A 25,194-nucleotide genomic window follows, 5' to 3' on the forward strand; every position below is an offset into this window, starting at 1 on the left:
TCCAGGAATTTGCAACTCTTAACAGGATTCTTTATTCAATGCTTTCTGAAACATAATCTTAAATTCCATTAAACTTTAAATTGAATTGAATTGAATCAAGTTTGGTTTGTGATCATGCTCAGAGATATGGAGGTGAATTGGGCGAACAAAAATTATCCTGTTATAATAATCATAATTTCCTATGAATAACATTGGTTGGTTAAGTGGATGGTTGGTTGTTATGTCATTAAACCTTTGTCAACATTTAGTGATGACATCAATAGTTTTTTCTTCATCATGATCAGAAATTGTTGAATTCTGCAACTGGGTTCTGTACATTATTCATAGTTGCAGAAGTGAATTCTACATAGGCTGCCCTGGAGGGCTTCTCAGAAGCTACATTTAGTCCAAAGGTGTGCAGAAGAAGCAGGAATGGGGTTACATCGGTTAATTGCCACTTGGTTTTGGAGTAAGGTGACCAGATTTTCAGATTGGTAAAGAGGGACACCTTTGACCGGGGGCGGGGGGGGGGGCTTGATTAAAAATTTTATATAACGCAAAAATAGTATTGTAATTTTTTTTATTTCAACATGACTACAATTTACAAATATAAATTGTAACTATTGCCAAACATCAAAATTTTGATCACGTGACCATGAGGATGCTGCAACGGTCGCTAAGTGTGAAAATGGTCGCTAAGTGTGAAAAATGGTCATCAGTCACTTTTTTTCAATGCCATTGTAACTTTGGTCACTATACCACCTTTCTTGCCACAGTTCTTAAGTGAATAACTGCAGCTGATAAGTTAGTAACATAAGTGAATCTGGTTTCCCCATTTGACTTTGTCAAAAGGCAATTAAAATGACCCAAGGACACTGAAACCATCATAAATACGAATCTGTTGCCAAACATCAAAATTTTGATCACGTGACCATAAGGATGCTGCAACGGTCGCTAAGTGTGAAAATGGTCGCAATTCCCAAACTTGAAGCAATAACGGATCAGAAGAGGGCGTTGAGCACAAAGAGGAAGAAAAAAACTATTTTTAACTGTCATTTTTAATTTCATAAGAAGCCAAACCAATTAAAAAAAGTTGAGTGAGAAAAGCATTTTTAGCTCCCCGAGAGATCCTGGGTCAAAGGGAATGAGGTCCCAAAAATGAAGAAGTGATGGTTACAACTGCATGATTAAGGACCCAGATTGTTGGGGGCAATATGCTGACTCTCTGTAAACCGCTTAGAGAGGCCTGAAAGGCCTATGAAGCGGTATATAAGTCCACTGCTATTAAAGCCCTGTCATTTTAAAATATGTTTTGCATGTGACGTATGTGAAAAAGTAAGAGGGATTTTATTCAGTGGCGGGATTCAAATAAACAATCGGTTCTCTGCCCTAATGATTTTTTCCAACAACCAGTTCACCAAACTGCTTAAAAAGTTAACAACCGGTTTTCTCAAAGTGGTGCGGACTGGCTGAATCCCACCAGGACTTTTATTGTGCAGTGTTTGCTGCCTTCTTGATGTTTTGGGGGCCCCTGTCCCAAAGACATTCCTCTCTCTCATTTGGTTGAGTTTTCTGTTTGGTTGTTTCCATACAACTCTAGTTTCAGTGTGTATCATCTGTTCTGCTGTAAAAATGATTGGTGACCAGTTCAATTGCATAGAAATAATGAAATATCAAAAAGAAATAAATAAAGCATGAAATAGGGCAGGGCATAAGACACAAAACTCATTTTATAGAAGCAATTTTCAAAGATTTTAAAAAGGAAAGACTTTCCTTCTTTTCCACTCATAAACCATTTAAAAATCATCATTTTGGTGCGAAGGACTTCATTGTTCCCAATATGTGGAGTGCAAGAATAAAATAAAACTGGTCAATGTGGTTATATAAGGAATAATATCATTTCAAAATGATCTAAGCACACTTCTGTTCTGCTGTTGTGCCAAACAGGCAATGAAGTGGATATTGATCACCTTCATAAAATTAAGGGTGTTAGTGCAAGATGAAGTGTGAGGTCTCCCCAGTCATTTGGGATGGGACAAAAGCAAATTTTATCATTCTAAGAAAATTGAACAGAGCTTTTTATTCATTGGGTGGGCTGGACGAACTCTTTCTGGGAGGGAAGTTCTTCATTTTGCATCCGTCTTGCAAACCAGGAACTAGCAAAGGTGGAGAAAAAGATTGAGGAAACTCACAGTTGGCCAAACTGTAGCCATAATATCCATCAGGCCAACTCGCTTCAGATGTAAAGCCAGTTCACATCTGGAATATTGATTGGCTTCACTGGCCACAATGAGGAGGAAGAGGAGGTTGAGCCTTCATTGCTGTGGCTCCTTGGAAGATGATGTCTGATTTTTCCAGGATGGCTACTGGATTTTATAGTTACAGTTTGAGAAACTGGCTCCTTTGGAGGGATGGTAACCAGAGTATGTAGCAATAAGATTTACGTAATCTGTGGTTATTATGGATTGACAAACAGAGACAGTTGCGGGCTAAAAAACCAATGAGGAAGAAAAAGAAAGGACACGGATGTGATGGAGGGTTGCGGAATCAGTGGGACACAAACCATGAAAAAGGTTTAACTGTCATTTTCAATTTCATAAAAAGCCAAATCTAACTGACAATGGGTGAGAAGGGCATTTGTGGCATCTCGAAAGATCCTGGTCAAGGGAGTCTGCATGAGGCACCTGGCACAATAATGTTAGCCAGAAAGTTCATCTCCTCTTCCCCCTTGATTTTTGGAAGCCATTATACAAGCAAGCTGGGTTGTATGAGCACAGGTAGTGGTTAGAGTGCAGTTCTGCATAGAGTGACCAGACGTCCCGCATCTGGTGGGACAGGCACGACTTTTCATCATTTTTCCTGCGTCCCGCCCGGTTCTCAAAAACCCCCACTTTATTTTGGGGCGTGCTGGCTCCCCCGCCCATCAGCTGCTGCTAGCTCGCTCGTTAGTTCCCCCATCTATTTCTAAAAATCTAAGCCAGCCCAGCCTGCCGCTCACTGATTGGCCTGGACTCCAGCCAATCAGTGAGATGGCTGGGATGGAAAACGCGACGTGCTTAAAGTTTTCCATCCCAGCCAGCTCACTGATTGGCTGGAGTCCGTTTAGCACGCCGCATGAGTTGCAGGAGTCTCCATTTCACTTCGCCTTCGCGGCCGTTTGCTTTGTTTTGCTTCTTCACTGGTGAGTAAACTGGGAATTAGTAACCTGAGAGGGATTAGTGAAACAGCTGCCGCCGCCCTCCTCCCCTCCCCTGTGTGCGAGAAAGGCGCACGCTTGCCAAGCGCCGCCGCGCTGGTTCCTTCATGCCCCTCCCACCCCTCTGCCTCCTCAGACATCCACACAAGAGCGGCGGAGTGAATGAGTGGCCACGACCGTCGTTTTAAACGAGGCTCCGCTCGCTGCTCATCCCGCTCCGAGCTGGGAAAGGGGCACTTTGGCAGGGCTTCTGCAGCACCCCTAAGGACCGTCGCGCGAGGTCGTCATCGTCGGCTGCCGCTGCTGAGGGCCTTTAGTAACCTGCGCGGGGTTAGTGAAACAGCCGCCGCCACCCTCCTCCCCTTCCCTGTGCACGAGAAAGGCGCCCGCTCGCCAGCCCACGGAGCCCAAGGGTGGGCGGGCGGACTGGCAAGCGGGCGCCTTTATCTCCCAGGTTGCGCCCATCCTGTGTGCGAGAAAGGTGCCCGCTCGTCAGCCCGTGCCAGCCCGCTCACCCTTGGGCTCCGGGGACAGCACCTTCCCAACTCCGCCGTTACCGTGCTGCTTCCTTCGCGCCCTGCAGAGTTTTCCCTGAGGAGCCAAGGTGGCGCGGTGGTTAAATGCAGCACTGCAGGCTGACTGCTAGATCAGCAGTTCAGCGGTTCAAATCTCACCGGCTCAGGGTTGACTCAGCCTTCCATCCTTCCGAGGTGAGTAAAATGAGGACACGGATTGTTGTTGGGGGCAATATGCTGACTCTGTAAACCACTTAGAGAGGGCTGAAAGCCCTATGAAGCGGTATATAAGTCTACTGTTATTATTATTGCTATTGTGTCTGCCAGATCGCGCCCATCCTGTGTGCGAAAAACTCTGCAGGGCGTGAAAGAAGGCGCTGGGGAGGTGCTGCCCCGGAGCCCAAGGGTGGGCGGGCGGACTGGCAAGCGGGTGCCTTTGTCTCCCAGGTTGCGCCCGTCCTGTGTGCGAGAAAGGCGCCCGCTCACCAGCCTGCACCAGCCCGCTCACCCTTGGGCTCCGGGGGCAGCATCTTCCCAGCTCTGCCACTGCCACGCTGGTTCCTTCGCACCCTGCGGAGTTTTCCCTGTGTCTGCCAAATCGCGCCCGTCCTGTGTGCGAGAAATCCGCAGGGCGCGAAGGAAGGCGCTGGGGAGGTGCTGCCCCCGGAGCCCAAGGGTGGGCAGGCGGACTGACGAGCAGGCGCCTTTGTCTCCCAGGTTGCGCCCGTCCTGTGTGCAAGAAAGGCGCCCACTTGCCAGCCTGCGCCAGCCCGCTAACCCTTGGGCTCCGGGGGCAGCACCTTCCCAGCTCCGCCGCTGCCACGCTGGTTCCTTCGCGCCCTGTGGAGTTTTCCCTGTGTCTGCCAGATCATGCCCGTCCTGTGTGCAAGAAACTCCGCAGGGCACGAAGGAAGGCGCTGCTCTTCTCCACCCTCCGCGTGGTGTTGGGCCTTTTTTTTGCCATCAGCGGGGGATCGCCGGAGACGCCCACCGGCAGATGGTGAGCGGGGCGCCTCCGAGGCGGGAGGGGAAACTAGTCTGGGCGCAGAAGTAGGGAAGGGAGGGCGCGCAGCGCTAATGGAGGATGCTCTTTCTCCATCGCAATCTCCTCTTTTTATCTGTGACCACGAGCCATTTCTTGTATGCTGCAAGGAGAGGCAGAAGCCAAGAAGAGCCGGGTCTGCCTTCTCGCTACCCTCGCTCTGCCCCGGTCACCGGGGATGGGGACAGCTCTCCGCTAGACTCGCTGCCAAACTGGACGGGGAATGGAGAAAGCTGTTCCCACCAGCCGAAGTCAGAACCATGCTGTGACCAAAGTTTGGAGAAAAATGGTTTTGTGTGTGTTTGTGTGTGTGTGTGTGTGTGTGTGTGTGTGTGTGTGCGTGTGTGTGTGTGTTTGTTTGATTGAACGAGGGATCCGGTAAGGGAACTGCGCCTATTTAGAAAAGGTAAATTATTGCAAACATGATCAGTCGAAGATAAGTATGGGGACAGGTTGTGTGGTAGAGAGAAAGTGATAAAAGAGTGGGAGAGAGGAAGAAAAAAGAGGGGAGAGAGACAGAAAGAGACAGAGAAGGAGAGAGAAAGTGACAGAAGAGTGGGAAAGAAGGAGAGAGAAAGAAAGAAAAAGAGAAAGAGGGTAAGAGAGAGAGAGGGAAAGAGACAAAGAGGAGAGAGAAGGGAGGAGAGAAAGTGATAGAAGAATGGAAAGGGAGGAGAAAGAGAAGAGATACAAAGAGAAAGAGGGTGAGAGAGAGAAAGAGACAAAGGAGAGAGAAGGGAGAAGGAGAGAGAAACTGACAGAAGAATGGAAAAGAAGGAGAGAGAAAGAGAAGAGAGACAAAGAGAAAGAGGATGAGAGACAGAAAGAGATAAAGAGGAGAGAGAAGGGAGAAAGAAAGAATAAGTGAAGGAAGAATGGAAAAGAAGGAGAAAGAGAAGAGAGACAAAGAGAAAGAGGATGAGAGAGACAGAGAGAGAAGCGAGGAAGAGGAAAGAGTAGGAGAGAACATCTCATTTCAACCCTGAGGTGCAAATATTCTCTTTGATTGGTAATTTTATTTGCCCATTTACTATCCAATACTTTCATTTCTCCTTAAGTTCATGAAGAATTCCCTTCTTTTTATTGAATTTATCACAATACCTTGAGAACAGCTTTTTCAGCATAGCTTTACAGCTATTTAAAATATATAGTAATTTAGGTCAGGTTTTCAGAACTTTAGTCTATTTATAAGTCAATGGTTGCGACCATTTTTCACACTTAGCGACCGTTGCAGCATCCTCATGGTCACGTGATCAAAATTTTGTTTGGCAACAGATTTGTATTTATGCTGGTTTCAGTGTCCTGGGGTGACCTTTTGACAAAATATAAAATTTTTAATCAAGCCCCCCCCCCCCCCCTAGTCAATGGTGTCCCTCTTTACCAATCTGAAAATCTGGTCACCTTAGTTCTGCAGGCTACTTCAGCTAATGGCTTGTTGCTGGCTCAAGGTTGACTCAGCCTTTCTTCCTTCCAAGGTAAAATTAAAAACCAACTTGATGGGCATGAGAATCTTCTCTATCCCATCAGCCATCCCATCCCATTCCCCCATTCAACAAGATCTGCCGATTATATTATTTATATTTATTGGTAACTGAAAGACCCTTAGCCCCTTTTGCATAAAAATAAAAAAGAAACATGATATATGGTTTTGATTATTAGATATAATAGGTTATGGAAAAAAGAGGAGTAGTATGTAATTTTAGAAAGTAAAAGTATATTAATTTTATAACATTTTTTTCTCCATTTTCTGTTTTTCCTCAACTTTTTTTCTTTCCTTGAATTTTTTTGCCCTCTTTGCTTTATATCTTTCTTTCTTTTTCTTTACATTAGTTTATATTAATTTTTATCTTCTTGTTTAATACTTTAAATAAAATATACAAAATAAAAATATACAAAATAAAAATATACAAAAAAAAAAAGAAACAAACTGCATTTTCCTGGTACAGTAGACCACTACAGAAACAGCATGGTGGGAGAATAGGGTCTTTTAGGAGACTGGATATAAATCAAGTAGTCTTCTATTTAATTATAATAGCAATAGCACTTAAATTTATATACCATTTTGCAATGCTTCTACAGCCCTCTCTCAGTGGTTTACAGAGTCAGCATATTGCCCTGGATAATTTGGGTCCTCATTTTACCCACCTTGGAAGGATGGAACCTTGAGCCTGGTGAGATTTGAACTGCCAAATTGCAGACAGCTGGCAGAAGTAGCCTGCAGTACTACACTCTAACCACTGCATTGTATGCAGAACGGCTAGTTTGGAATAATGGTTAAGGCACCAAACTAGAAACCAGGACATCGTGAGTTCTGGTCCCACCTTAGGCACTAAGTCATCTGGATGACTTTGGGTCAGTCTTCCTCTGACCTGTTAACTACATCCTGGAATTGATGATGCACTGAATAGACAAGATTTAATAGAATAACAAGTGTATAGTTTGAAAGAAGGTAAAATGAGGAGTTTGGAACAGCATAAATCACAATAATTTTGCCTGTAGATTTAATCTCCTTATGTTACTGTCTTGTTTGGATACCCTGGTATCTGCCAGGTCAATGTATCGTAGTAAGATGGCCACCAGATTCTAAATTCAGACATCAGTTATACTATACAGTAAAAACCAAGTCTTAATATAACTGTAGGTACATCCTAGATATTGTCTGGCCTTGAATGCCAATTTAGAATTTCCATGTAACAATTTCAAGATAGTTTACTAGTATTGTATGAAGAGATTCATCAGGATCTCTATTACGTGATGCCAAGTTTTGAACCAGTGATTTATTTAGTTACACAAGAAAGATTAATAGCCAGTTTGTCAACCCTGAAGCCATTTTGGAGCATCTTCGGGGATGCCACAGCAAGGCTGTGAAAATGGGAGGGTGGAGTAGAGATAGCTGGGGACTTGCAGCCAAAATAAAATTCTTTCTCCTGGGAACCAATGAAGTTCTCACCAGGTGCTGGGGAGACGTGGACTGAAACCAAGTGGAGTTTGGACTGTGACCTGGATGGACCATGTGATGGAAAGTGGACTGGGGGAAAGAACTTTTATTTTTAATTTGGGTGGGGAAAACCTTAGGACCTTCAGAGTCAGGTTTTCACCAGAAGTGCCAATATGATAGGCCTAATAAATTTGGACTTTGAGGAACATTTTGGCCTCGGAGGCTGCATTGGGTCTGTTACTTGGAACCCTGGCACAGTTCAATTATGTGAGAATGAAGGATGAAATGCAATAAATGAAAATGGAGAATTGCAGAACATTCATTTTATTGAACGTTTTCAAGCAATAATTTGAGTTTAAAAGAGTTTTAAAATCATCATTTGTATGCAAAGAAACTTGTCCTTTCCAACATGTGGGGTACACATATCGAATCGAAGTGTGAAAGATTGATTATTCAGTATAAGAAGTTGTATCATTTTCATCACAGGAGGAGGAAGAGAAATGCGGAAGAGAAATGCAGGATTATTCATCTCAGAGCCGGCAGCCACGAGTCCATTCTGACAGATCTCTTCCTTTGCAGTGGTTCCTCCAGGCAACCCTAGCAGTAAGAATAAGAATATTGCATGTCTTTCCAAACCACATGCACAGTTGTGTGATCTCTTATGTTGATCTACTTCAAGAATAACCAATTTGGGTAAGCATTGTGAAGTTCACACAAGCCCAAAACCTGAGAGAAAATTTTTACAAGATGGTCTATAGATGGCATTTAGATCCTAAAAAATTGGCTTCTATGTATTCGAATTTACAACCCAAATGTTGGAGATGTGGTTCTCTTGATGCTACATACTTTCATATATGGTGGACCTGCCAAAAGGTTAAAGCATTTTGGATAAAAATATGGTGGATTATACAAAATATTTTTTAAAAAAAGGATAAAATTTACTCCTCAGCTATTCTTGTTAGGTATAATTACTGACTGTACAGTGGTAGAGGTTAACCTGATTTTGCATTTAATAACGGCAGCAAGACTGTTGGTGGCGCAATACTGGAAGAAGAAATATTTGCCTACAATTCAAGAATGGACACTGAAAGTCACAAATTTAGCTGAGATGGCTAAAATATCTGCCTATCTTAAAGACCATTCAGATGAGAGATATAAACAAGACTGGAAAAAATGGATTGATTATATTCAAAATAAATATGGGACTAAGAAATTCCAGATAGCCTATGCTTAAGATTAGGAATGATTTAAATTGTCTAAAGTTAGTTTAGCAAGGAGGAGCTAAGTCCCACGTAAAGATGTTATTAACTTCTTACTTTTATTTTTTATCAATATATCTTAGACTGTGGTTGTTAAATATCTATGCCGTGTATGGGTTCTGGGAAGTCGGGGGGGGGGGGTAGGTTGTGGGGGCTCGGGGGGCTCGGGTGGGGGGGAGAAGTATACTAGGCTTGATTTTAAAGCAAGATAATTGCACATGTATATTGTCCTCTCTTATAACATAATATTGTCTAGGTAATAATTTACATGTGATTATATGTTATGGAAATGGTTAATAAAAATTATATATATATATATATATATATATATATATATATATATATATATATATATATATATATATATATATATATATATATATATATATATATATATATATATATAAAGAATAACCAAATATGGGAACAAAAGAATTGGAAGGAACTTCTAGTCCAACCCACTGCTCAAGCAGGAGACAGGAATTTCCAGGCTAGCTAGCAGCAACTATAATTCATTCAGCTTTCCTCTTTATTGATTGATAAAATTCCTTTGCTGGTTTGTCAATGAATTCCTTTCCACCAGGCTAAAATCCAACACTTTTTTTTTCTTTGAGCTAAAATAGTCCTAACTTTCTATTTGTAACAATAAAGCCTGAATGCCAGTAATGCCCAAGAGATACTTTGGTCCCCACATATCCTAGGTAGGGTCTACACTATCTAGAGCTAAAAGAAATTCAAGTCCAAAGTCTTTGGTGAACACCAGAGGGCTCACAAAATCCTCCTCCATATCACTGGGGCACACAACAAATTATCTTTTAAATTATTCTAATTTTTGACCACATAATACTATTGTTTGGTTCTACATGTGCAGTTTATCAGTTTTCCATCTAACCATTTGCTGCTGCAGCCCTTTTTCCTATTTAACCTATGATTGGAGGCTTGAAAAATGATCTCTCCCTGTTTCTCTCACTGCTTTCTTTATCTACCAGTTCTCTGATCCTGTGGAGCTCCTCCATGGATCCAGAGTCCTGGTGTTTAAAAAGCCATCTGCCAAATTCTTTTGCTACCTGTCCCAACTCAGTGCCAACCAAACCCCAATGCTGAATCTGTGATAAAAGATTTTCAAACAAGTGAGAAATACAAAAGTGGATAACGGATGGGAAATTACCGGGAATAAATTATCCAGGTATAATAGGTATCAACAAACCCCCCTAATAACTTATAACCTGAGTTTAAAAGACAGTAAAACCCATTATTCTAATGCAACCAGAATGCAAATGTAGCAAGAAAAATACCAAATTGCCATAATGTATTTTACCATCAAGGCTAAAAGTTTAGTGTATACTAATTTAAAGAAAGATAATTAACTTTCAAGATTCAGTTCAATTGCTGCACAATGTTACAAGATGTTAATGAAAGATTGACTTACCAGGCATCCATCTTTTGGGGATCACGGACAATTCTCTTAGCACAAACAATATCTTCTCTGATGTCATCATTTAAGAAAGCTTCCAGGAAAGACAAATTGGAATATGTTCCAACACAGGTGTTTCAAACAAGATTTCCAAAGAGTTGCATAACATTACTATTTAAAGCTTCTTACCCATGTGGCATTTAAGTTGTAGAACCTCAATAGTTATTACAGCTGGTGTAGAGTATGAAATGCCATTTCTCATCCTCTAACTATGTAGAGTAACAAGTCTTAAAAGTGTAGAGCACTGGGAATCTGTTTTCCCTCTGGAGCTGAATATCCAAGGTCCCTTCCAATTCTAATATTGTTATTCTGTTTTTCTGCATTCTTGGAAAGGAGTGTGAGAAAAATTGTCTCACCAGAGTCCAAGAACCAGATTTCTTTGACAAAGGGCAGAGATCACCAAATCAGGTTCCTTTTTAATTGGAGTTCTAGTGCTGAAATTGCTGCCTTTAACTTGTGCCTCTGGGCAAGACATTAACTAATGTTGTGGTGGATGGTGTGGAGGCATAAAGTAAGATATATCTGTGTGAAGGAACTTAAAGGATTTGTGACAATTTGGGAAATGGAGTTCAAAGTGGAGGAGCAGATTGAGGTAGGATAAGAGGCCAACAGAAAATATGGTGGCTAGATACTATCACAGATAACCCAAGCAGGAACTTGAAAGTACTTTGAGAGACAGGGGGATTTAACCCCAAACTTGGTGAAGCACTGGACAAAATTGAACAAGAAGAAAGAGCAATAAAGGAGAGGAAGGACTAAAACTCCCCTTCAAAGGTTTCACCTGACTTATTGAGGACTTTTTCTTTTCTTTTCTAGTGTAATAGGTATCAGCCCTTGGTAGTAGGTCAGATCAGGAAACAAACAGATTGAAGGAATACTACATCATAACAGCAACAGCAACAATAACAGAATTTTGAAAGTTTGTCAAAACTTTTCCCTCCCACCTCTTATACCAAACAGAATCCAGAGTCATTTTCATTTTTGGATGTTTCTTTCTTTCCTGCGACTGAGATGTCCTTCTTTTCTCATCCATTTTATCTTAACTGTTCTCCTAACCACTCTTGTATTCATTCAAGATAATTTCTTCTCTACACTGGGTGTCTTACCACTGCAAGGCCTTCTGCAGCCATTCGCTGTAGGACCCTGGTTATTGTCGCACCAATAGCGGCTGTTTATCTGGAAAATCCCATAGTCACGACTGCCATCCGTGTTTGGTGGCCCTATAACTCGGCTGTTGTATCTGCTCTCATGATAAGCCATACAAATCCCTGGAAGAAAGCAAATGGGGAAAGGAGTATAAAAGGCTTGTGTTAGAGATGAAAAGCTATCCTGGTTTCTTACACAGAATATTTAACCATCTTCAATCATTCTTCCCCCAACCAAGGAAGCACCCAAGGACCCATCCCTCTTGAAAACCTGGACTAGGCTAACACAGAGAGATGGGAAGAATAAACTCACAGTTGCCCAAGCTGTAGCCGTAATATCCATCTAAGCCATTTCTTTTCAGAAGTGAAGCCAGTTCACATCTTCCATATACTTTGGCTTCGTTGGCCGCAATGAGGAGGAAGAGGAGTGCTAGGGCCTTCATTGCCGCAGCTTCTCAGAGGATGAAGTCTGACTTCTCCAGTGCGGCTCCTGGATTTTATAGTCACGGCTTGTGAAAGTGGAAACTCAGGAGAGATTAATAACAAAGTATGTAGCAATAGTAATTCCCAAACTTGAAGCAATAACTGATCAGAAAAGGGCGTTGAGGAGAAAGAGGAAGAAAAAACTATTTTTCACTGTCATTTTTAATTTCGTAACAAGCCAAACCAATTTTAAAAAGATGAGAAAAACATTTTTAGCTCCCTGAGAGATCCTGGGTCAAAGGGAATGAGGTGCCAAAAAGGAACAAGTGATGGTTACAACTGCATGATTAAAGCCCCATCATTTTTTATGTGTTTTGCATGTGACGTATGTGAAAAAGGAAGAGGGATTTTATTCAGTGGTGGGATTCAAATAATTTAACAAGGGGTTCTCTGCCCTAATGATTTCTTCCAGTAACCAGTTCACCAAACTGCTTAGAAAGTTAACAACTGGTTCTCTCAAAGTGATGCAGATTGGCTGAATCCTACCATTCTAAGAAAATTGAACAGAGCTTTTTATTCATTGGGTGGGCTGGATGAACTCTTTCAGGGAAGAAAGTTCCTCATTTTGCATCCGTCTTGCAAACCATGAGCTAGCGAAGGTGGAGAAAAAGATTGAGTAAACTCACAGTAGGCAACTCTGTAGCCATAATGTCCATTGAGGTCACCTTGCTTCAGATGTAAAGCCAGTTCACATCTGGAATATCGATTGGCTTCACTGGCCACAATGAGGAGGAAGAGGAGGATGAGCCTTCATTGCTGTGGCTCCTTGAAAGATGATGTCTGATTTTTCCAGGATGGCTACTAGATTTTATAGTCACAGCTTGAGAAAATGACTCCTTTGGAGGGATGGTAACCAGAGTATGTAGCAATAAGATTTCCTCAATCTGTGGTTATTATGGATTGACAAGCAGAGACAGTTGAGGGCTAAAAAACCAATGAGGAAGAAAAAGGAAGGGCACAGATGTGATGGAGGGTTGCAGAATCAGTGGGACACAAACCATGAAAAAAGTTTAACTGTCATTTTCAATTTCATAAAAAGCCAAACCTAATTGACAATGGGTGAGAAGGGCATTTGTGGCACCTCGAGAGATCCTGGTCAAGGCAATGAGGCACCTGGCACAATAATATAAGCCAGTAAGTTCATCTCTTCTTCCCCCTTGAAGCCATTATACAAGCAAGATGGGTTGTATGAGCCAAGGTGGTGGTTAGAGGCTACAGGCTACTTCAGCTGATGGCTTGTAGCTGCCTCAAGGTTGACTCAGCCTTCCATCCTTCCGAGGTGGGTAAAATGAGGACCGAGGTTGTTGGAGGCAATATGCTGACTCTGTAAACCACTTACAGAGGGTTGTAAAAGCACAATGAAGCAGTATATAAGCCAAAGTGCTATTGCTATGGGTTGCAACTGTATGATTGAAGCTCAAACTTTTTATGGTCTTGCACTGAAAAAAGGAAGAGGATGGTCATTGTGTGGTGGCTTCTGACATGCTTAATTTTTGAACCCCACCATAGATATTCTCCCCTTCCTCCCTCTTTCTCTCACTCTCTCACATACACCTTTTTATTTGTCTTTTATACATGTAAAAACTCTTAATAAAAGTTACATTAAAGAAAAGAGAAATCCACTCAGTTATTCTTTTCAGAAATGTGGAGAAAAAGTTCAGTTTTTGGAAGCCATTACACAAACAAGATGGGCATACAAGCTTGGAAGTGAACTCTGGGATTTCTTCCAGTTTGCATGTGGACCTGGCTGAATTTATACAATCTGAATCAATATAAACACCAAAGACACTTCTCCTAGATGACTGAACCTACCGGCCAGTGAATCTTTTTATTAAAATCAGTGCCAGGCATAACTTACTGGAAACTTTGGCTAAAAGATGTTATTCTTCTAGCCAATGAATAGACAGCTTTAGATTCTGATATTTGGTAGGACAGGGCCTCACACTCTCCCACCTGAATGAAAAGCATATTTATGCTTCTAAGATCCCTTTATCCACTTTGCCTGTAGACCCAAAGCAAACGAGTGATTCCGTTTTCATGGAAACCTCTTAATAGTAATGGCTCTAGACCAGTGGTGGGTTTCAATTTTTTTTAGAACCTCTTCTGTAGGTGTGGTCTGCTTTGTGGGAATGGCTTGCTGGCCATGTGACTGGATGGGAGTGGCTTTCCAGCCATGTGACCTGGTGGGAGTGGCCATTTTGTAAAATGTGGTGAAACTCACTTAACAAGGCTCTTGCTTAGCAACCAAAATGTTGGCTCAGAAACTCTGGCATTTGAAGCACGCAAGTCTTAAAGCTGTCAAATTACAAGACCCTTGCACTCCTAACCTTTTAGGAAAAAACCCCTAGGGGTGTTCAAACTTGACAGCTTTAAGACTTGTGGACTTCAACTCCCGGAATTCCTCCTCCAGTCATGTTGGCCTAAGAACTCTGGCATTGAAGTGTGCAAGTCTTAAAGCTTTCATAGATTTATTTTGCAATTTGATCCTCATTCATTGTCTCTATATGAACAAATCGTCCACCCAAATCAAAGGACTTTACAATGCACTTTGCAATGGTCACTCACTGATGCATTCAACCCACATGCCTTCTTTCATTCATGCATTCTTGATCTTATCCCACCATGAAATTTAGATTTAGATTTATTTTATTGTCATTGTACATATATACACAGTATACACATACAATGAAATTCACATAACACCCGGAGACCAGGCCCAACACATGACAATCCCCAAACACCCACCCACCCACCAGAAATTCCCCACCCCTAAACCACCCAAGCATCTACACAACAGACTAAGTAATGCTCATCCAACAGCTCATTGATGGTAGGCCTTTAGTTCATTGTTGAGTGCAATTATAGCTCTGGGATAAAAACAGTCCAAAAAGATTCTAAACAGGATGGGGAGAATCTCTGAGAATGTTGTGCAACTTCCTCAACCAGCGAGATGCCATGTAAGCAGAGGTACTTCAGCATACAATTCCTTTTGTACTAAGATTAATTTCATGTCTCCAATCCTCAGTTCCACCTATTAAAGTGAACAGAAACACTCTTACATACAAAGCAAAAACCAAGCCTTAATATAACTGAAGTACATCCTAGATATTGTCTGGCCTTGAATGCCAATTTGGAATTTCCATGTAACAATTTTGAGGTAGTTTACTAATATTGTATGAAGAGATTCATCAAGATCTCTATTACGTGATGCCAAGTTTTGAACCTGTGATTTATTTGGTTACACAGTTCTTCCCTGCCACAAGAAAGATTAATAGACAGTTTGTCAACCCTGAAGCCATTTTGGAGCATCTTTTTTTTTCTTTTTTATTTTATTTTTGGACAAACAAAGACAAACAAAACATGAAACATAAAACCTTCATCAGTTACATATAGCATGTCATTTGATTACAGTCTTGTGCATCACCACTTCCAGTTGCATATAAAATCACAGATTATTCATCAGATATGCATAGGTACATTATTATCATTATACATCATTTGTTTAGTTACAATTGTTATTCCTTCATTTTAAACAAAATATTCTAGCTATTGAGTTCATATATATGTTTGTGTGTGTGTGTTGTGTGTGTGTGTGTTTTATTTGTGCTGATAAATAAATAAAGGGAGACTAGTATAGATCTATTTCAAGCTATTTAGCTATCATCAGCTAGCCATACCTTTACTGGGATTCGAACCTGGGCTATATTACATATTAGGCAGACGTCTTAGCCATTAGGCCACAGGCTCTGATCCGTTATCAGCTGAGCCAGGGAGAAAGGTATATATTTAAAGTCACAAGCCCTGGTATGCCCCAATTATGGGAGGAAGCTAACTGCTTCCATTCTCCGCCAATCGGCTCGTCACAAGAGTCCATCACGACAGAAACCCAATATTTTTAATGTTGCCTTTGTTATATTTGTGTTTTATTTGTGCTGATAAATAAATAAAGGGAGACTAGTATAGATCTATTTCAAGCTATTTAGCTCTCATCAGCTAGCCATACCCTTACTGGGATTCGAACCTGGGCTATATTACATATTAGGCAGACGTCTTAGCCATTAGGCCACAGGCTCTGATCCGTTATCAGCTGAGCCAGGGAGAAAGGTGTGTGTGTGTGTGTGTGTAGGTGTGTGTGTGTGTGTGTGTGTGTGTGTGTATGTGTGTGTGTGTGTATATATATATATATATACATACACATACACACACACACACACACACACACACACACATACATACATACATGCATACCAACATTCCATTGGATAATTCTTAGTCTATTTAATAATCATATGCTGTTATATCACCTATATCATTCTATTACTCTTACAATATAAAAAATTCTCCAACATTTTTCATTTCCATGTTTTTTTATCTAACCACTGATAGAACAAATCCTATCCCTTGTAAAATTCTTCATCTTCTTGTTCTCTAAATTCAAATGTAAATTTGCTCATTTCAGCACATTCCGTTATCTTCCTCCTGCGTTGGTGTTTTCTCATTTTTCAATTGTTTGCAAATACAATTCTAGGTGCCGTTAACACATTTACAATCAAATATTTCAGATCTTTGTTGTATATTTCCGGTATAATTCCCAATAAAAAAAATCTCTGGTTTAAAGTCTATGTGTTTTTGTATCATTTTCTCCAACCACGTGTGGATTTTAGTCCAATATCTTTTAGCTTCTGTGCAAGTCCACCACATATGGTAATATGAATCTGGTGTCTGATGACATTTCCAAACTTTTCCAATTTGTTCTTGAACATTCTTGCTATTCTCATTGGGGGTAGCTGCCACCTGTAAAACATCTTATACAAATTCTCCTTATATGCTGTTGACATTGTCATTTTATAATTTTGAGACCACAATTTCTGCCACTTCTCTAGTTCAATCCCATGTCCAAATTTTCCCCCCAAGCTATCATAGGTTCTTCCTCTAGCTTAACCTCTAGTAAGTGTCCATATAATTTTTAATTACTTTTTCATCAGCACCTGTCAGAATTTTATTTCGCTCAGTCATTTTATCATAGAAACCTTCCATTTTACGATCTTTGCCATATCTAAATTGTATTTGCACATATGAAAACCATTTCATCCTTATTCCTTCCTGTTCCAATTCTTGCATAGATTTAAGTTCACCCTCTGCATTCAATATTTCATCATATCTAACTGTTTGTTCCTTTTTCTATATTATTAGATATGAAAAAGCTTCAATAGTTGATAGCCAGACTGAAATTTTTAAGTAATGTTGCCTTTTGATCTTCTCCTAATTTAATAGCAAAGCCTCCCTCTTTTCTAAAATACCCCTGCATTTTAGTTCCCTTGTATCATAAAAAAGCATGCCATCCCAACAATAAATCATGTTCTTCTACAGTCAGTAATGTGGAATTCCTTAATGTTATCCACTCCTTAACCCACATCAAGCTTGTTGCCTGATGATATAATTCCCAGTTAGGCAAGCCCAGTCCTCCTCTTATTCTAGCATCTTGCAACAATTTTCATTTTATTCTTGTTTTTCCACCCTGCCAAATGTACTTCAGCACTACTTTATTTAAATCGTCAAAGTAATCTTTCCCTAATCTAATTGGAATTGTCTGGAACAAATATAAGATTCTGGGTAAAATATTCATTTTGATTGTAGATATTCTCCATATCGTTGATAGTTGTAGATTTTCCCATTTCATCAGATCAGTCGCAATCTATTGCTTAAGTTTATGATAGTTGTCCTTGAGTGTACTGAATCTTGGGGTTAAATATATCCCCAAATATTTAACCTTATTTGTAATTTGAATCTCCAAAGCTTCTGCCAATTCTTGATTTGTCTTGATGCTATATTATTTATCAGAATCTTCATTTTATCTTTGTTTATTTTCAGACCTGCTACTTTTCCATATTAGTCTATTTTTTTCTATCAATTTAGGGGCAGTTTCTAATGGATCCTCTAAGAGGAAAACTAAATCATCTGCAAATGCTTGTAGTTTGTATTCTTCCTTTTGGAGCATCTTCATGGCTGCCACAGCAAGGCTGGTTGGAGCTGTGGGAATAGGAGGAGGGAGTAGAGGCAACTGGGGACTTGTAGCCAAAATAAAATTATTTCTCCTGGGAACCAAAGTCGTTCTCACCAGGTGCTGCGGAGACGTGGACTGAAACCAAGTGGAGTAGGGACTGTGGTCTGGTTGGACCCTGTGATGGACATGTGGACTGGGGGAAAGAACTTTGATTTTTAATTTGGGTGGGGAAAACCTTGGGACCTTCAGAGTCGGGTTTTTACCACATGTGCCAATATGATATGCCTAATAACTCCAAGCATTTTGGCCTCGGAGTTTGCATTGGGTCTGTTACTTGAAACCCTGACATAGTTCAGTTATGTGAGAATAATGAATAATGAAATGAAAATAAATGAAGATGGCAAATTGCAGAATATTCATTTTATTGAACATTTTCAAGTGATATTTGAAGAGTTTTAAAGAGTTTTAAAATCATCATTTGTATGCGAAGAAACTTGTTTTTCCCAACTTGTGGGGTACAAATACCAAATCGAATGTAAGAGATTGATCATTCGGTATAAGAAGTTGTATCATTTTCATCACAGGAGGAGGAAGAGAAATGCGGAAGAGAAATGCAGAATCATCCATCTCAGAGCCGGCAGCCACGAGTCCATTCTGACAGATTTCTTCCTCTGCAGTGGTTCCTCCAGGCAACCCTAGCAGTAAGAATAAGAATATTGCATGTCTTTCCAAACCACATGCACAGTTGTTCAATTGCTTATGTAGATCTACTTCAAGAATAACAGAATATGGGAACAAAACAATTGGAAGAAACTTTGGAAGTCTTCTAATTCATTCATCCTTCCTGTTTATTGATCAATAAAATTTCTTTGCTGGTTCGTCAATGAATTCCTTTCCACCAGGCTAAAATTCAACAGTTTTTTTGTTTTAGGTAAAATAGTCCTAACTTTCTATTTGTCACAATAAAGCCTATATGCCAGTAATGCCCAAGAGATTCTTTGGTCCCCACATATCCTAGGTAGGGTCTACACTACCTAGAGCTAAAAGGAATTCAAGTCCAAAGTCTTTAGTGAACACCAGAGGGCTCACAAAATCCTCCCCCATATCATAGAATCCCTCACTGGGGCACACAACAAATTAACTTTTAAAGTATTCTAATTTTTGACCACATAATACTATTGTTTGGTTCTAGATGTGCAGTTTATCAGTTTTCCATCTAACCATTTGCTGCTGCAGCCCTTTTTCCTATTCAACCTATGATTGGAGGTTTGACAAATGATCTCTCTCTATTTCTCTCACTGCTTTCTTTATCTACCAGTTCTCTGATCCTGTGGAGCTCCTCCATGGATCCAGAGTCCTGATGTTTAAAAGGCCATCTGCCAAATTATTCTGCTACCTGCCCCAACTCAGTACCAACCAAACCCCAATGCTGAACCTGTAATAAAAGATTTCAAAACAAGAGAGAAGCACAAAAGTGGATAATGGATGGGAAATTACTGGGAAGAAATTATCCAGTTATAATACAAACCCCTCTAATAACCTAAGTGCCAGTCTACTTTTAAACCAGGATGTGGTGGCTCCATGGCTAAGATGCTGAGCTTGTTGATCAGAAATGTCGGCAGTTCGGTGGTTCGAATCCCTAGAGCCACATTACTGAGTGAGCTCCCATTACTTGTTCCAGCTTCTGCCAACCTAGCAGTTCAAAAGCATGCAAAAAATGCAAGTAGAAAAATAGGGACCATTTTGGGTGGGCAGGTAACAGTGTTCCGGGCACCTTTGACATTTAGTCATGTGGCCAAATGACATGGAGATGTCTTTGGTCAGCGCTGGGTCTTCAGCTTTGAAACGGAGATGAGGACCACCCCCTAGAGTCAGGAACAACTAGCACGTATGTGCGAGTGGAATCTTTACCTTTATCTTATTTTTAAACCTGAGTTTAAAAGACAATAAAACTCGTATTTTATATTTTATAAGACATATTCAGCAATTGTATTTTACTATCAAGGTTAAAAGTTGTACTCTAATTTAAAGAAAGATAATTAACTTTCATGACAGTTCAATTGCTGCCCAACATTACAAGAGGAAGATATTAATTAAATATTGACTTACCAGGCATTCATCCTTTGGGGATCACGGACAATCCTCTTAGCACAAACAATATCATCTGTGATGTCATCATTTGTGAAAGCTGCCAGGAAAGACAAATTGGAATATGTTCCAACACAGATGTTTCCAACAAGATTTCCAAAGACTTGCATAACATTACTATTTAAAGCAGATTCTTACCCATGTGGCATTTAAGTTGTAGGACCTCAGTAGTTAATATGTAATGCATCCACTTCTTTACCAGTGTAACCAACTGCTTATACAGCTGGTGTAGAGTATGAAATGTCATCTCTGATCCTCTAACTGCGTAGAGTAACAAGTCTTAAAAGTGTAGAGCTCTGGGAATCTGTTTCCCCTCTGGAGCTGAATTTCCAAGGTCCCTTTCAACTCTAATACTGTTATTCTGTTTATCTGCACTCTTGGAAAGGAGTGAGAGAAAAATTGTCTCACCAGAGTCCAAGAACCAGATTTCTTTGACAAAGGGTAGAGATCATTGAATCAGGTTCCTTGCTAGTTGCAGTTCTAGTGCTGAAATTGCTGCCTTTAACTTGTGCCTCTGACATTTGACTAATGTTGTGGTGGGTGGTATGGAGGCACAAAGTGAGATATATCTGTTTTCCCTCTGGAGCGGAATATCCAAGATCCCTTCCAACTCTAATACTGTTATTCTGTTTTCTGTACTCTTAGCCACCTCTTGTGAGGTGAGTGAGATCAGGTGGTATCTTTAAGGGGTGCCAATGGATCTAAGGATTGCTTCTCCTGCGGGCGCTCTCTCTGGAGAGCTGGAGAGCTTAAATGACCTCTCTGCTAAAGGGTCACTTTCTGTACAAGAGTTGGCTGCTGATAGTTATCATTGCATTTTAACTATTTTAATTCCTCAAGGAATTAAACCTTACCTGATTTGCAACCTTACCTGATTTGTAACTCTCGCTTACAGGTATTTCTAATTTAATGATTGGTATTTAGGAAAGCGTTTTGCAAGCAAAGAAGCTTCTTGTATTTTTGTACAGGTAATCCTTGACTTACAACAGTCCATTTAGTGACCATTCAAAGTTACAATGGCACTGAAAAAAGTGATGTATGACTGTTTTTCACACTTACAACCGTTGTAACATCTCCACGGTCATGAGAGGCCAGGCAAGGAGAAGCACCCCTTCAATGTGAGTGACGTCAAGTTGGCCATGCCCATCCAGTCACATGTCCATCCAGCCACACCTACCCAGCTGGCCATTAGGGCAGAGAACTGGTTGTTAAATTATTTGAATCCCACCACTGCCAGTGGGACTGAGTTGTCCTTTTCTCGTCCACTTTATCTTAATTGTTCTCCTAACCTCTCTTGTATTCCTTCATCAAGATAATTTCTTCTTTACACTGGGCGTCTTACCACTGCAAGGCTTATTACAGCCGTTAGATGTACGCCCCTGGTTATTGTTGCACCACCAACGGCTGTTTATCTGGAAAATCCCATAGTCGCGACTGCCATCCGTGTTTGGTCGCCCCACAGCTCGGCTGTTGTATCTGCTCTCATGATAAGCCATACAGATCCCTGGAAGAAAGCAAAGGGGAAAGGAGTACAAAAGGCTTGTATCATAGATGGAAAGCTACACAGTTTTTTACACAGAATATTTAACCATCTTCAATCATTCTTCCCCCAACCAAGGAAGGACCCAATGACCCATCCCTCTTGAAAACCTAGACCAGGCTAACACAGAGAGACAGAAAGAGTCAACTCACAGTCACCCAATTTGTAGCCATAATAGCCATCCATGCCATTTCTTTTCAGAGCTGAAGCCAGTTCACATTTGCTATATACTTTGGCTTCATTGGCTGCAATGAGGAGGAAGAGAAGTGCGAGTGCTAGGGCCTTCATTGCTGCAGCTTCTCAGAGGAGGAGGTCTGACTTCTCCAGTGTGGCCCCTGGATTTTATAGTCACAGCTTGTGAATGTGGAAACTCAGGAGATATTGATAACAAAGTATGTGGCAATAGTAATTCCCAACTTGAAGCAATAATGGAGTAACCAGAAGACCGTGTTGAGGACAAAGTAGAAGAACAAAATTTTTCACTGTCACTTTTAATTTCGTAAGAAGCCAAACCATTTTTTTTAAAGATGAGTGAGAAAAGTATTTTTAGCTCCCTGAGAGATCCTGGGCCAAGGGGAATGAGGTGCCAAAAATGAACAAGTGATGGTTACAACTGCATGATTGAAGTCCCATCATTTTTTGTGTTTTGCATGCAATGTATGTGAAAAAGGAAGAGGGATTTTATTGTGCGGTGACTGCTGCCTTCTTGATTTTTTGGGACCCCTGTCCCAAAAACATTCTTCCCTCTCATTTGGTTGAGTTTTCTGTTCAGTTGTTCCAATACAACTCTAGTTTCAGTGTGTATTTTTTGGTCTCATGAAGTTTGCAGAGAAATGCAACATACTGAAATTACTCAGAGAACTGTATTTTATTTCCTTGGTTTTATTGCCTAATTGTCCTCCTTAAGGGCACATAAAGAGGGAGAGGGAGAAAGGTGGGGATGAGGCTCTAGTTCTGTATTTTCTCCTCATACAGGAGAAGCTGACATGGATGCACAATGAATTCATACCATCCAGCAACTTGTAACTCTTAACATGATGCTTTATTAAAAACTTTCTGAAACTTGATCTTCAATTCTGTAAATGTAATTTAATTTAATCAAGTTTGGTTTGTGGCCATGGTGAGAGCTATGGACGTGAATCAGTAGAGCAAAAATTACCATGTTAGATTAGTCATTGATTCCTCTGAATAACATTGATTGATCATGCGCCATGAAGTCTCTGTCAGCTCTTAGTGACCACATAGATATTTTTTCTCCATTATGATCTGAAACTGCTGAATGCTGCAACTAGGTTTTGTAAATTATTCACAATAATGGGTTGTTAGGAATATAATCTAACGGTTGGGTTGGCAATATATAAATCATGTAACAATGCCGTACCTGTTTCTTTAAATCATACTGTAAAATGTGATTGGTTGCTGTTTTCCTCAATCGGCCATAAGAGGGAGCCAGAATGATTGTTAGCTCTCTGTTTGTTAGATGCTGGGCTGATCTGATCTGAGTGTATTGGAAGCTGGCTGTTAGAAAGTGCCGTGAGCTATTGTAAGTTTTGCAACTGCTAGCAAACTTTGAGTACCGGACTGTTTGTATGTTTATGGACTATGTTATTTGGATTATCCCTTAACTGAAAGACATAGATGACTGACTGTCTTATCCATGTATGACTTGGACTGTTTGATGGACTCTGATACCTCTATTTCCACGAAAGTAAAAGCCTATTTAAACTGCAGTGTCTCTGTATGCTGGTTTGTGTGTTCTCCAACACAACTCTCACAACGCTTCTCTGAATGCCCTCACTCTCCCAAAAGGAAGCTTACATAACATGGGTCACTGCAGTGAACTCTACAAAGACTGTCCTAGAAGACTATCCAGAAGCCAGATCTGGTCCAGAAGTGGGCAGCAGAGGCAGGGATGGGGTTAGTTAATTGCCACTTGGTTTCTGGGGGAATTCAAGGCACTGGTTTTCATCTGCAAAAACCCTATAGCAATAGCAATGGCACTTAGACTTATATACCACTTCATAGAGCTTCATACAGCCCTCTCTAAGCGGTTTACAGAGTCAGCCTTTTGCCCCCAACAATCTGAATCCCCATTTTACCCACCTCAGAAGGATGGAAGGCTGAGTCAACCTTGAGCCTGCTAAGATTTGAACTGCTGAACTGCAGCTAGCAGTCAGCTGACGTAGCCTGCAGTGCTGCACTCTAACCAATGTGCCACCTCGGTTCTCTGTGGTCACAAGATGCCTCATCTCCAACTTTATCTATCTATCTATCTAATATTATCTATCAGGATTGGCATATTTCAGATCTTATCTGTAAAACAGTCTTGGACTGTGGTGAAATCTAAAAAATTTTGCCCTTGTTTCCCGGTCATGACTGGGTGGGTTGGGTCATGTGACTGGGTGGGGCTGACCAACTTTTTTTCACTTTTTAAAGCATTTTTTCCTGCAGGAAAAAAATGCTGTAAAAAGCGGGGAAAAAGCTTCTGATGATTGCAATCCTCGCAGAGGATTCCTCTGGTTCGCAGAGCCAGAAATGATTGTCCCTACCGGTTTGGCCAAACCGGGCTGAACCGGGCCGAACCAGGAGGATTTCACCCCTGGTCTTGGATTCCAGAAAGCAGAAAACTGTCCGTATTCTCTGAGATCTACACAGCCCCCACCCTGCTCTCTTTCTACTTCCTCATTACTGGGCCTCAGAGACATGACTCTGTTTCTGAATTTGAATTATTGTTATGAATGTTTGTATATTATATCAACTTTTACATGGTTCTAAATTATTGCCATTTGTTTTAACCATTGTAACGTGTTCAGATAAGTAGCTTCCAAAATCCCCAGCAAGAGCTACCAGTGGTCCTGAGTTATGGTGACACAGATTTGGAGGTCTCTGGGAACAAAATGAGGCTACATTTGACTATGGGAAATTAAGACTGAAGACATATCTAGTTCTGCTGAAATTAATAACTGAATCCTACTTACGTTGCGTCCAGTGGTGGGTTTCAATTTTTTTTAGAACCTCTTATGTAGGTGTGGCCTGCTTCATGGGAGTGGCTTGCTGGCCATGTGACCAAGTGGGAGTGGCTTGCCAGCCATGTGATCGAGTGGGAGTGGCTTGGCAGTCATGTGACTGGGTGGGCATAGCCAACTTGTAAAATGTGGTGAAACTCAAATAACAACGCTCTTGCTTAGCAACCAAAATGTTGGCTCAGAAACGCTAGCACTTGAAGCACGCAACTCTTAAAGCTGTCAAGTTACAAGACCCTTGCAGCCCTAACCCTTTAGAAAAAAAACTCCCAGGGGTGTTCAAACTTGACAGCTTTAAGACTTGTGGACTTCAACTCCCAGAATTCCTCCTCTCGCTCTTCATCTTGATGATGTGCGGACGGGCAGGGGGAGGGAGCTGGAACTGATTCTAAACAGCACTGTAGATTTGTGGAACCTCTTCTATAGAAGAGGTTAAAACTGGCAGGAA

At 41.0% G+C, this 25,194-nt stretch overlaps 2 protein-coding genes across 2 annotated transcripts; both read right to left on the bottom strand.

Annotated features, from left to right (window-relative positions):
* Window positions 1-7,978: 7,978 nt before the first annotated feature.
* On the bottom strand, window positions 7,979-12,068 carry LOC116504862 (lysozyme C-3-like). The gene is made up of 4 exons (XM_032212082.1): window positions 11,862-12,068; window positions 11,510-11,671; window positions 10,359-10,437; window positions 7,979-8,267 (listed from the first exon to the last, which is right to left on the bottom strand). The coding sequence occupies exons 1-4, from the start codon at window positions 11,989-11,991 to the stop codon at window positions 8,201-8,203; spliced, it is 438 nt and encodes a 145-aa protein (XP_032067973.1). The 5' UTR covers window positions 11,992-12,068; the 3' UTR covers window positions 7,979-8,200.
* A 6,372-nt stretch (window positions 12,069-18,440) lies between these two features.
* LOC116504861 (lysozyme C-3-like) lies at window positions 18,441-22,048 on the bottom strand. The gene is made up of 4 exons (XM_032212081.1): window positions 21,876-22,048; window positions 21,526-21,687; window positions 20,145-20,223; window positions 18,441-18,730 (listed from the first exon to the last, which is right to left on the bottom strand). Exons 1-4 carry the CDS (start codon window positions 22,009-22,011, stop codon window positions 18,664-18,666), a joined length of 444 nt encoding a protein of 147 aa, XP_032067972.1. The 5' UTR covers window positions 22,012-22,048; the 3' UTR covers window positions 18,441-18,663.
* Between the last annotated feature and the right edge of the window lie 3,146 nt (window positions 22,049-25,194).

The sequence above is a fragment of the Thamnophis elegans genome, chromosome 2 (genome assembly GCF_009769535.1).
Source record: "Thamnophis elegans isolate rThaEle1 chromosome 2, rThaEle1.pri, whole genome shotgun sequence".
In the NCBI taxonomy this organism is placed as follows: Eukaryota; Metazoa; Chordata; class Lepidosauria; order Squamata; family Colubridae; genus Thamnophis; species Thamnophis elegans.